This window comes from Entelurus aequoreus, linkage group LG16, assembly GCF_033978785.1.
Source record: "Entelurus aequoreus isolate RoL-2023_Sb linkage group LG16, RoL_Eaeq_v1.1, whole genome shotgun sequence".
NCBI classification, from domain to species: Eukaryota; Metazoa; Chordata; class Actinopteri; order Syngnathiformes; family Syngnathidae; genus Entelurus; species Entelurus aequoreus.
In genome coordinates, this window is record NC_084746.1 from 17,221,995 (window position 1) to 17,236,075 (window position 14,081).

Here is a 14,081-nt window from a genome sequence, read left to right on the forward strand (position 1 = left end):
TACTATAAAACCATGTACATGTAACTACACGGTTAAAAATTCTCAGCCTGGTAAGGCTTAACTATGCTGTTGCTAACGACGCTAAGGCTAATTTAGCAACTTAGCAACCGGACCTCACAGAACTATGTACTCTTCTCCTTTTTCTATTGTGTATCACGGATTTGTATTTTAAACCACCTCGGATACTATATCCTCTTGAAAATGAGAGTCGAGCACGCGAAATGGACATTTAAAGTGACTTTTATCTCCAAGACAATACATCGGTGACACACTTAGCTACTGAGCTAATGTGATAGCATCGTTCTCAAATGAAGATAGAAACAAAATAAATAAACCCCTGACTGGAATGATAGACAGAAGACCAACAATACTATAAAACCATGTACATGTAACTACACGGTTAAAAATTCTCAGCCTGGTAAGGCTTAACTATGCTGTTACTAACGACGCTAAGGCTAATTTACCAACTTAGCAACCGGACCTCACAGAACTATGTACTCTTCTCCTTTTTCTATTGTGTATCACGGATTTGTATTTTAAACCACCTCGGATACTATATCCTCTTGAAAATGAGAGTCGAGCACGCGAAATGGACATTTAAAGTGACTTTTATCTCCAAGACAATACATCGGTGACACACTTAGCTACTGAGCTAATGTGGTAGCATCGTTCTCAAATGAAGATAGAAACAAAATAAATAAACCCCTGACTGGAAGGATAGACAGAAGACCAACAATACTATTAAACCATGTACATGTAACTACACGGTTAAAAATTCTCAGCCTGGTAAGGCTTAACAATGCTGTTGCTAACGACGCTAAGGCTAATTTAGCAACTTAGAAACCGGACCTCACAGAACTATGATAAAACATTAGCGCTCCACCTACGCCAGCCAGCCCTCATCTTCCAATCAACAGCCGTGCTCACCTGCATTCCAGCGATCAACGGCGCGACGAAGGACTTCATCCGTGGGTTTGGCGGCAAGCATCGGCTAGGCGTCTTCTAAGTAAGTAGTCCTTGTTGTGTTGCTGTAAGTATTGTACTTAGCCGCTAATACACCCATCGATCCCACCTACAACGTTCTTCTTTGCAGCCTCCATTGTTCATTAAACAAATTGCAAAAGATTCACCAACACAGATGTCCAGAATACTGTGGAATTTTGTCGAAGAAAACAAGAGGTTTTTCTATCGGGTCCGATGGGGTCCAACCACTTCCGTAGATTTTCTGACGTCACGCGCATAAATCATATCCAAAGGAGTTTTTCAACCGGAAGGGTGGCGGGAATTTTGAAATTGCCCTTTATAAGTTAACCCGGCCGTATTGGCATGTGTTGCAATGATAAGATTTCATCATTGATATATAAACTATCAGACTGTGTGGTTGGTAGTAGTGGCTTTCAGTAGGCCTTTAATCTTGCCTTTTGAAGCAGCAAAAATAGTCAAATCATTTTACACTGATTTTTTTATACACTTATTTTTCAAACACACACATTTTGCTACCTTTTTTTTTTTTTTACTGAAATCGTCAGCATCATTTGATGTAAAAAAAAATATGTTCACAAAATGTAAATGCAAAAACTTCAGTTAAACAAATTCAGTGTCAAAAAAACCCAACTCCATACACCAGAATCATTTGGGACTTTACATCTGACAACAATAATATAATGTTAAATGCCGCATTTTTATATATTTTATTGTGCAAGGATAAGACAGAATATGAAAACAGAATGACAAAAGCGGTGCTCTTTATCTTGACCCCGTGTGTAATATTTACGAAATCTTACTCTTTAAGTCCAAAGTACACATTTATGTACCAGCGACGCGTACTGTAAATATAATATATCTTAGTAAGTCTTTGTTCAAAATACAACGTTTACGTTTAGGTCAAAAGATTAAGAAATAATGACGTCGTTGCCCTATTTCCGGAAGCACAGACATATAGTGACGTCATCAGTATGCATGCGCGCTATTGGTTTGGTCAAGTCACATGGTTCCGCTACGCCCTTTCTCATTGGCTACAATGTTAAATCTCCTCCGTCTGATTGGCCAGCATCCTCCCTCTGCCAATTGGCTCAATTCACCCACGCTGAAAATTTGAAATCGGTGTTTTCGCCCCGAGTGGAGATTCCACTGTTGTCACTCGATCTGTCGACAGAAGCGGAGCAGAAGTGGAGTCTTTGCGAAATTGCAGGTAAAGCTTTTTATCAACCACGCATGCATGTTTATTCCGACCATTTTGTTGACGTGGACTATACTTTATGATACAAAAACTTTACGTGGTGACGCTATATACTTGCGTGCTGAAACAATGCACCCACTGAAGGAACATCACCTTTACTTTTGCACTTTTGAGCATGTTCGAAAAGGAGTAGGAAGAAGCAGAGTTGATTTAGTCTTACACTTTATCCAGCCATTACTGATGATTGTTCACTTCCCGGTATATAAACGTGACTAAAAAAAACATAACAATTGACAGATTTGTTTAAAAAAGTTAAAATTAGGGATGTCCGATAATGGCTTTTTTGCCGATATCCGATATTGTCCAACTCTTAATTACCGATACCGATATCAACCGATACCCATATATACAGTTGTGGAATTAACACATTATTATGCCTAATTTGGACAACCAGGTACGGTGAAGATAAGGTCCTTTAAAAAAAATTAATTCAATCAATCAATCAATCAATGTTTATTTATATAGCCCTAAATCACAAGTGTCTCAAAGAGTCAAAGGGCTGCACAAGCCACAACGATATCAACCGATACCGATATATACAGTCGTGGAATTAACACATTATTGTGCCTAATTTGGACAACCAGGTATGGTGAAGATAAGGTCCTTTTTAAAAAAAATTAATTCAATCAATCAATGTTTATTTATATAGCCCTGAATCACAAGTGTCTCAAAGGGCTGCACAAGCCACAACGATATCAACCGATACCGATATATACAGTCGTGGAATTAACACATTATTATGCCTAATTTGGACAACCAGGTATGGTGAAGATAAGGTCCTTTAAAAAAAATTTATTAAATCAATCAATCAATCAATCAATGTTTATTTATATAGCCCTAAATCACAAGTGTTTCAAAGGGCTGCACAAGCCACAACGCTATCAACCGATACCGATATATACAGTTGTGGAATTAACACATTATTATGCCTAATTTGGACAACCAGGTATGGTGAAGATAAGGTCCTTTTTAAAAAAAAAATAATCCAATCAATCAATCAATCAATGTTTATTTATATAGCCCTAAATCACAAGTGTCTCAAAGAGTCAAAGGGCTGCACAAGCCACAACGATATCAACCGATACCGATATATACAGTCGTGGAATTAACACATTATTGTGCCTAATTTGGACAACCAGGTATGGTGAAGATAAGGTCCTTTTAAAAAAAATTTTATTCAATCAATCAATGTTTATTTGTATAGCCCTAAATCACAAGTGTCTCAAAGGGCTGCACAAGCCACAACGATATCAACCGATACCGATATATACAGTCGTGGAATTAACACATTATTATGCCTAATTTGGACAACCAGGTATGGTGAAGATAAGGTCCTTTAAAAAAAAATAATAATTCAATCAATCAATCAATCAATGTTTATTTATATAGCCCTAAATCACAAGTGTTTCAAAGGGCTGCACAAGCCACAACGCTATCAACCGATACCGATATATACAGTCGTGGAATTAACACATTATTATGCCTAATTTGGACAACCAGGTATGGTGAAGATAAGGTCCTTTTAAAAAAAAAAAAAAGTCCAATCAATCAATCAATCAATCAATCAATCAATCAATCAATGTTTATTTATATAGCCCTAAATCACAAGTGTCTCAAAGGGCTGCACAAGCCACAACGATATCAACCGATACCGATATATACAGTCGTGGAATTAACACATTATTATGCCTAATTTGGACAACCAGGTATGGTGAAGATAAGGTCCTTTTTTAAAAAAAAAAAAAATCCAATCAATCAATCAATCAATGTTTATTTATATAGCCCTAAATCACAAGTGTCTCAAAGGGCTGCACAAGCCACAATGATATCAACCGATACCGATATATACAGTCGTGGAATTAACACATTATTGTGCCTAATTTGGACAACCAGGTATGGTGAAGATAAGGTCCTTTTAAAAAAAAAATGAATCCAATCCAATCAATCAATGTTTATTTATATAGCCCTAAATCACAAGTGTTTCAAAGGGCTGCACAAGCCACAACGCTATCAACCGATACCGATATATACAGTCGTGGAATTAACACATTATTATGCCTAATTTGGACAACCAGGTATGGTGAAGATAAGGTCCTTTTAAAAAAAAAAAAGTCCAATCAATCAATCAATCAATCAATCAATCAATGTTTATTTATATAGCCCTAAATCACAAGTGTCTCAAAGGGCTGCACAAGCCACAACGATATCAACCGATACCGATATATACAGTCGTGGAATTAACACATTATTATGCCTAATTTGGACAACCAGGTATGGTGAAGATAAGGTCCTTTTTTAAAAAAAAAAAAAATCCAATCAATCAATGTTTATTTATATAGCCCTAAATCACAAGTGTCTCAAAGGGCTGCACAAGCCACAATGATATCAACCGATACCGATATATACAGTCGTGGAATTAACACATTATTGTGCCTAATTTGGACAACCAGGTATGGTGAAGATAAGGTCCTTTTAAAAAAAAAATGAATCCAATCCAATCAATCAATGTTTATTTATATAGCCCTAAATCATAAGTGTCTCAAAGGGCTGCACAAGCCACAACGACATCCTCGGTACAGAGCCCACATAAGGGCAAGGAAAAACTCACCCCAGTGGGACGTCGATGTGAATGACTATGAGAAACCTTGGAGAGGACCGCATATGTGGGGAATTAAATAAAATAAGGTAAATAAATTAAAAACATTTTCTTGAATAAAAAAGAAAGTAAAACAATATAAAAACAGTTAGAAACTAGTAATTAATGAAAATGAGTAAAATTAACTGTTAAAGGTTAGTACTATTAGTGGACCAGCAGCATGCACAATCATGTGTGCTTACGGACTGTATCCCTTGCAGACTGTATTGATATATATTTATATATAATGTAGGAACCAGAATATTAATAACAGAAATAAACTACCCTTTTATGTGAATGAGTGTAAATGGGGGAGGGAGGTTTTTTGGGTTGGTGCACTAATTGTAAGTGTATCTTGTGTTTTTTATGTTGATTTAATAAAAAAAAAAAAAAAACGATACCGAAAATAAAAAAACGATACTGATAATTTCCGATATTACATTTTAAAGCATTTATCGACATCTCTAGTTTGAACTTACGACCTTCCAGTCTCACGGCGGACACTCTAACCACAAGGCCACTGAGCAGGTTATATGTTGTCAATATTCAGTGTTTTATCGTTCATAGTTAATATTGTAAACATTCTTCATTTTCATGTACATTCTGGGTGTCTCATTCAGTAAAAATATGTAAAATTTCATTCCGTTTTTTCTGGCTGTCCATCATAACGTTTTTAGCATTCAATCAGACGCTCTTGGGAGGTTTTGTATTAGTGTTGCTAAAAATAGGTATATGCCCCCGGACACATTTTTTTCTCTAAATTTTGCCCCTGAGTCAAAATAATTGCCCAGGCCTGATTTTGGGTATGACAATAAATTGCATTAAAATAAATGGACTCCTGTGATGGTTGTGAAACTCAAAATATTTGGGCTCTTGTACTCCTACAGAAAGTGTCCGCGATGTCCGGAGCGGTAGATGACGGCGCCCAACTGCAGTGTTGTGTGACAACCGAGCACCTGAACGCATCAGGACAAACCACCCGCAGGCAGGTCATCCGCAAAGCGACTGTTATTCTGGGCCGGAATGAGTTCCAGGAGCTCATCCTCCGTATCTGCGATGGAAAAGTCTCGCTAAATTATCCCCTCAGTGACTTCAAACTTTTCACCAAATTCACCCGCGATGGGAAGTGCACGGTCAAACTGCTCCCCGGGAACATCCAGGTGTTCATCTCCAACTGCCCCCCCGACCAGCTCGGCCTCTTCCTAAGAACTCTGAGCATCAAACACCAAGCCAGGATGGGGAGCAGAGCCCTGAGCGGCCGGGAGAAACTCAAAGCCGGATTGCCCCGCAGCTTTGAGGCCATCAGCCCCCTGCAGCAAAAAGACCTTCAGAAGGTCAACAAGCTGAGAAGTAAGGCTCCTCCCAAAGGCCTTTCAGACCGCACCAACATGAGCGCAGGAAGTGGACAGCAGGTCAAAAGATCAAGGAGTGAATGTAACTTCAGCCCGGTGAGTACATTTGTGAAATACGAGGAGTATTGCAGTAGCCATGAGAAATGGTAAGTTGTCGTTGTAGCTCGGGATGTAACGATATGAACATTTCTTATCACGGTTTTAATCACGGAGGTGTTGTTGAATGTGCATTGTGCTCAGAAAACACACTGAAACCTTAAAGGCCTACTGAAATGAAATGTTGTTATTTAAACGGGGATAGCAGATCCATTCTGTGTGTCATACTTGATCATTTCGCGATGTTGCCATATTTTTGCTGAAAGGATTTAGTAGAGAACATCGACGATAAAGTTCGCAACTTTTGGTCGCTGATAAAAAAAAAGCCTTGCCTGTACCGGAAGTAGCGTGACGTCACAGGTTGAAAGGCTCCTCACATTTCCCCATTGTTTACACCAGCAGCGAGAGCGATTCGGACCGAGAAAGCGACGATTACCCCATTAATTTGAGCCAGGATGAAAGATTCGTGGATGAGGAACGTGAGAGTGAAGGACTAGAGTGCAGTGCAGGACGTATCTTTTTTCGCTCTGACCGTAACTTAGGTAAAAGGGCTCATTGGATTCCACACTTTCTCCTTTTTCTATTGTGGATCACGGATTTGTATTTTAAACCACCTCGGATACTATATCCTCTTGAAAATGAGAGTCGAGAACGCGAAATGGACATTCAAAGTGACTTTTATCTCCATGACAATACATCGGCGAAGCACTTTAGCTACGGAGCTAATGTAATAGCATCATGCTTAAATGCAGATAGAAACAAAAGAAATAAGCCCCTGACTGGAAGGATAGACAGAAGATCAACAATACTACTATCAGGAGACACCGAACCAAACATTGGACCTGTAACTACACGGTTCATGCTGTACCGCCGGACGAAGCCTAGCAACTTAGCTACGGGACCTCGACAGAGCTATGCTAAAAAACATTAGCTATCCACCTACGCCAGCCCTCATCTGCTCATCAACACCCGTGCTCACCTGCGTTCCAGCGATCGACGGCGCGACAAAGGACTTCACCCGATAATCGATGCGGTCGGCGGCTAGCGTCGGATAGCGCGTCTGCTATCCAACTCAAAGTCCTCCTACTTGTGTTGCTGGAGCCAGCCGCTAATACACCGCTTCCCACCTACAGCTTTCTTCTTTGCTGTCTTCATTGTTCATTAAACAAATTGCAAAAGATTCACCAACACAGATGTCCAGAATACTGTGGAATTTTGCGATGAAAACAGAGCTTTTTGTATTGGATACAATGTGTCCGAATACTTCAGCTTCAACCATTGACGTCACGCGCATACGTCATCATACATAGATGTTTTCAACCGGAAGTTTCCCGGGACATTTAAAATTGCACTTTATAAGTTAACCCGGCCGTATTGGCATGTGTTGCAATGTTAAGATTTCATCATTGATATATAAACTATCAGACTGCGTGGTCGGTAGTAGTGGCTTTCAGTAGGCCTTTAACTACTATTTTAGAAAACATGTTTTGCATGTTTTGTGATTCTTATGCGTCACTGATAGTTTAAAGTAGGGCTGGGCGATATGGCCTTTTTTTAATATCTCGATATTGTTAGGCCATGTCACGATACACGGTATATATTTCCATATTTTGCATATAATCACACCAGTAAGATGATTCTATGTGTCTACATTAAAACATTCTTGTTCATACTGCATTAATGTATGCTCATTTTAAACTTTCATGCAAAGAGGGAAATCACAACTAAGTCAATTACGCTAGCAATGCAATGTCACTGCTCTCTGGACTGAAGCATCTCACGTCACTTCCGGTTTGGAGTTCGCGCGCGTTTGGCTGTTTTCGAAGTGGGGCTGTTGAGTTTGGCAATCGCCTTGTGCAAAGCTAGTACAACTTTTTGTACTTTTTTGTGCTTTTTTGGCTTCGCTGTGTCACTGTGCCGTGACACTTTGTAGCTTGTGTCGATCGGTGCTGCGAGCTAGCACACCGGAGCCGGCTAGCATTACCGGCCTGAGATACGGAGGTGGATTTTTCCTTCTGTTGCTGGATGCGTCGGCAGATAGATCGTGATGCCTGCACCGAGGAAAAGCCCCACATCGGAGGAGTTCGAGGAGATGAGGCTCACACTCCTTTCCCTGTGCGGTGATGTGACTGCGGTGAGGGTAACGAACTGTAAGATCTTCATCAAACTAAATGGGACGCCGGAGGAAGCAAAAGTCTTGATGATAAGGAAAATAGAAGATCTTGATAAGTATTGACATTGATGCAGTACTTGGTATCAATGTAGCTTGTGACTTTTACATCATCTCAATGCTACCCACACCAAGAACACAGACCACACCAAGTATTAATATGGACATGTTACAGAAGATCCTCCAACATCAACAAAAAGAACTGGACATGTGTGAGTATCAAGAGCACACCACAACAGAGACTGATATGGACATAGACCCTGATAATAATTTTTTCTCTGCGATTGTTAAAAACTGTAATTATTTTACCCGCGAACAATATAAAAACAGTGTAAAATCAGAAGATAGTCTATCTATAATACATTTCAATAGTCGAAGCATGTACACTAACTTTGAGGCTATCAAGGATTACTTGAAAGAATTTAGTCATCCATTTACCATTGTTGCAATCACTGAAACCTGGTTCAACAGTGATAAAGGTATTGATTTTAGTCTGAAGGACTATGAATTAACATACATAAACTGAATAAATAGAATAGGAGGAGGGGTCGCATTGTACATTCATAAATCTGTTACATTTAAAGTTTTAACAAACATGACCATAGCAGTCGATGGATTATTTGAATGTTTAACAGTGGAAATCCTAAATGACAAAAAGACAAATATCTTCATGAGCTGTGTATACCGGGCACCTGGTTCAAGCATAGAAACTTTCAATGAGTGGATGGGTAGACTATTTTCCTCTGTGAACCAAAAAAAACATATTTATCTGTGGTGATTTTAACATTGATTTGTTAAACTCAACCAAGCAAAAACATGTTGATGACTTCATTGACACAATGTACAGCTTGTCTCTATATCCAACCATAACCAAACCAAGCAGAATAACAACACATAGTGCCACAATCATTGACAACATTTTTACAAACATTATGGGAAATCAAGTCACCAGTGGCCTATTTATATGTGATATCACTGACCATTTACCTGTTTTTACTTTATATGACTGTCATCTCAAGAAAACCAAAGACACTATGGCAAAAATCTCTAAACGAATAACAACTGAGGAAACAATCTGTGCCCTAAACAATAGTTTAGCAGTTCAGGATTGGACTTCAGTATACAGAGAACCTAATGTGGACAGTGCTTATTGTAATTTTTTAGACATCTTTACTTCCCTGCATAATAAACATTGCCCCGTAAAATAATATTTTATAAAAGGAAAAAATAAAAATAGCCCTTGGATCACAAAAGGGATAATTAATGCCTGTAAAAAGGAAAACAATCTCTACAAACTTTTCATCAAAATAAAAACAAAAGAAGTCGAACAACGATACAAGAAGTACAACAATAAATTAACTGATATTATAAGAACAAGCAAACGGTTATATTATCAAAAAAAACTATATGAAAACAAAAATAATATAAAAGGAACTTGGGATGTTTTGAATAGTCTAATAAAACAAGGATATTCCAAGTTGACATATCCTGATTACTTTATTGATGAAAACGGTGAAGATTATAATATGAGTAATGTAGTAAACAAGTTCAATAGTTTTTTTGTAAATGTTGGTCCTAAATTGGCTGTTAATATCCCAGACAATGGAGTTACAAAATCAACTATTGAACAGAATTCTTCGCCATTCTTCCTCTCAGCTACAAATGAGCAGGAAGTGACAAACATTGTGCGGAAGTGTAAAAGTAAGTGCTCCACTGACTGCCATGATATCAACATGATATTGGTTCAAAAGGTTATCCTGAATATTGTAAAACCATTAACTTATATATGTAATTTATCATTCCAGACTGGCTGCTTTCCAAGTCAAATTAAAATCGCTAAAGTAACTCCACTCTTCAAAAGTGACAGCAAACACGCTTTCACCAATTACAGACCAATCTCTCTTTTGCCTCAGTTCTCAAAAATCTTAGAGAAACTATTTAACTCTCGACTTGAATCTTTTCTTGAGAAGCATCATATAATCAATGACGGTCAGTATGGCTTTAGGTCCAAAAGAACAACTTCAATGGCAATAACTGAAGCTATTGAGGAAATTACTAATGCACTGGAGCATAAAAGATATGCAGTTGGTATTTTTATTGACCTAAAGAAAGCATTTGATACCATTAATCATTCAATTCTACTAGATAAAATGGGAAGATATGGAATTAGGGGGCAGGCTGGTGACTGGTTAAAAAGTTATTTAACAGGGAGGGTACAGTTTGTTAAAATGGGTAAATTTTTATCTGATACTCTTGGCATTGCTTGTGGTGTCCCCCAAGGGTCCGTGTTGGGGCCAAAACTGTTTAATGTATATATTAATGATATGTTTAATACATCCAAAATACTGAAATTTATACTTTTTGCAGACGACACAAATTTATCCTACAGTAGTGATGACTATAATGAGCTCATAAATACAGTAAACACAGAACTAAACATAGTAAAAAAAATGGATGGACACAAATAAATTATCTTTGAATATAAATAAAACTAAGATAGTAATGTTTGGAAATCGCAACATAACGTCTGAACAGAAAATAAGTATTGATGGTACCCAAATTGAAATCGTAAATGAGAATACATTTTTGGGAGTAATAATTGATAGTAAACTATCATGGAAACCTCATGTCAGACACATTAAAACAAAAATCTCCAAAAGCCTCTCAATTATAAACAAAGCAAAACTATACCTCAATGAAAATGCACTCCGTACTCTATACTGCACCTTGGTACTGCCATACCTTACATACTGTCTTGAAGTATGGGGGAATACTTACCAAAACACAATTCATCCTCTGATCATATTACAGAAAAGAGCAGTGCGGATCATTCACAACGTTGGTTATTTAGAACATACTCATAATCTGTTTATGCAATCAAAGTTGCTCAAATTTGATGACCTTGTTAAATATAATACATTAATAATCTTATATAAAGCTTTTAACAAATTATTGCCACCTAATCTACAACGTTTTTTTATAAGACGAGTGCAAGCTCATAACTTGAGAGGCTTTGGATATTTCTTATTGCAGAGAGCTCAAACCACTCGTAAACGTTTTTGTGTGTCTGTATGCGGAGTAAAACTTTGGAACAAACTGGACTTACAACACACGCAATGCCAAACTATTAATCGATTTAAACTATTATACAAACATGGGGTCTGGTTCAAATATAGAGATGAGGGTCTTTAATTTGACCTGCTGCTATACTCTGTCTCAAAGTGTTAACATGTGCTCAATGTTTCCTTACCATTATTGCTATGTTGTCTATTACCATTATTGCTATGATGTCTATTACCATTGTTGGTATATTCATTATTCCTACATTGTTGATACAAATGATTGTTACAGTGTAATAATTATTGTTACCTGTGGTAATGCCACTATGATACAACATCTGTATTATAATCCTTGAACAAAGTGAGAGTGAAACTCATGTGAATAATCACTGAATGGAGAACTGGGGGTGGGATTAAATAAGTTCTCTTCTTCCCACTCCCTTTCAGGCAAAACTGGACAATAATGCACTATATTAATTTATATTATTATGTTTTGTCAACTTGTACGTCTTTGTCATTGCCTGAAATAAATAAATAAATGAATGACTGAAAAATGAATGAATTGACCAAAACTCTATTTATTAAACAGTTATTAAGCAGTGGCACAAACATTCATGTCATTTCCAAAACAGAAAGTGAAAGATTGTCAGAGACATTTTAAAACAAGCTATGAGTGCACTTTTGTGCATGATGTCACTAAGATGACATATCAAAACAACACTTTTTGTACAAAACGCCACTACAATAGTTTAAAACAAATAAAGTGCACTTTTGTGCATGATGTCACACAAGATATTTCAATAAGTGTCAAATAAAAATGAGCTGCATAATAGGAAATCCAATAGTGTATGTCCTTAGCTATGAGGTAGGTTCCTGCGGACGTTATCTCCTTCTGTTGTTGACTATTTTTTTCATACGGTGTTGATCTGGAAATGTTTGCTTCGGCATTTTGTGGGTGTGGCACCGAACGGAGATGTTGACATGCGGAGTTTCAAGCACTCTTCATTCTTTAGCGGCTTACTTTTCAAATGATGCTACATTAGAAGTGCTGCTACTTTTTCTAGCAATGCTTTTGCCGCGTACTTCACATATTACGGTTGTCTGTTCAACATCTTCCCGCTTGAAGCCAAACCACCGCCAGACGATGGACCCTGTGCTGTTTTTCTTAGGAATTAATTATTCTACCTTCATTTGTTACCAGAGTCGCACCTTCTTTCTCTCGTATTACCACCCGCTCCGCACCGTTACTATCACAGCTAACGATACCATGTCCCTACCTGTCTGCTCCGTATGACGTGACAGTATGTGACGTATGCAAGAAGGTGCGCTTGTTTTATGTCTCTGTGAGAAGGAGAGACAAGAAAGAGTGAGAAGAGACTGTAGTGCAGGGGTGTCAAACTCAAATACAGAGTTGGCCAAAATTAAAAACCAAGGCCAAGGTTGAACAAATTAACCTTTTAATAGGGACCCAAACAAGTTTTGCATTGAATATTGAACAAGCAAGGCTTATATAACTTTATAGTGACATGCAAAATCCAGTTTCAAATAATAATAATAATTAAAAAATATCAATGGCATATCAAATACAATTTAAAAAAAAAAAAAAAAAAAAAATGTAATGCCTCTTTTCTATTTGCAGCCTTCTGAGGTAAATATCAACATTAACTTTTTCCACAGGCTAATAAATTTGAAAATAAAATAACAATGAATAAACCAACCATTCAGGACTTTAAACTGCTCAGTTTGCAACACACTGATCTAATCTGATGTGCCCAAGCCAGATACCTGCCATCTTTTCTTGGATGCTACTTCATTAATGTCGGGGCTGAGGCAACCTTCATTATCGAACGAAGGTGTTCATCAGTCATTATATCTCATAGTCCACCCGGACCACAGTCTTGGGGGCGTGCCTTAAAGGCACTGCCTTTAACGTCCTCTACGAGCTGTCGTCACGTCCGCTTTTCATCCATTCTAACGACGTGCCGGCCCAGTCACAAGATATGTGCGGCTTCTGTACGCACACACACGTGAATGCAAGGCATACTTGATCAACAACGATACAGGTTACACTGAGGGTAGCCGTATAAACAATTTTAACACTGTTAGAAATATGCGCCACACTGTGAACCCACACCAAACAAGAATGAAAAACACATTTCGGGAGAACATCCGCACCGTAACACAACATAAACACAACAGAACAAATACCCAGAACCCTTTGCAGTACTAACTCTTCCGGGACGCTACAAAATACACCCCCGCTACCACCAAACCCCGCCCCTCGCCCTATACAGACACACACCTTGTAGCGTCCCGGAAGAGTTAGTGCTGCAAAGGATTCTGGGTATTTGTTCTGTTGTGTTTATATTGTGTTACGGTGCGGATGTTCTCCCGAAATGTGTTTGTCATTCTTGTTTGGTGTTGGTTCACAGTGTGGCGCATATTTGTAACAATGATAAAGTTGTTTATACGGCCACCCTCAGTGTAACCTGTAACGCTGTTGATCAAGTATGCGTTGCATTCACTTGTG

At 38.1% G+C, this 14,081-nt stretch overlaps 1 protein-coding gene across 2 annotated transcripts in view; it reads left to right on the top strand.

The window, feature by feature from the left end:
- The first annotated feature begins 903 nt into the window (after nucleotides 1-903).
- The window catches only part of pif1 (PIF1 5'-to-3' DNA helicase homolog (S. cerevisiae)), a 72,213-nt gene continuing 59,035 nt past the window's right edge, over nucleotides 904-14,081 (top strand). Inside the window, exons 1-2 of one of the 2 annotated variants that reach the window (XM_062022262.1) lie at nucleotides 904-1,006; nucleotides 5,762-6,322. In XM_062022262.1, coding sequence (XP_061878246.1) covers nucleotides 5,774-6,322 — 549 coding nt within the window. In that variant the 5' untranslated portion in view covers nucleotides 904-1,006; nucleotides 5,762-5,773. Of the gene's footprint in view, nucleotides 1,007-2,053; nucleotides 2,192-5,761; nucleotides 6,323-14,081 lie in introns of those variants that run through there. The other variant, XM_062022261.1, reaches the window with a different exon arrangement.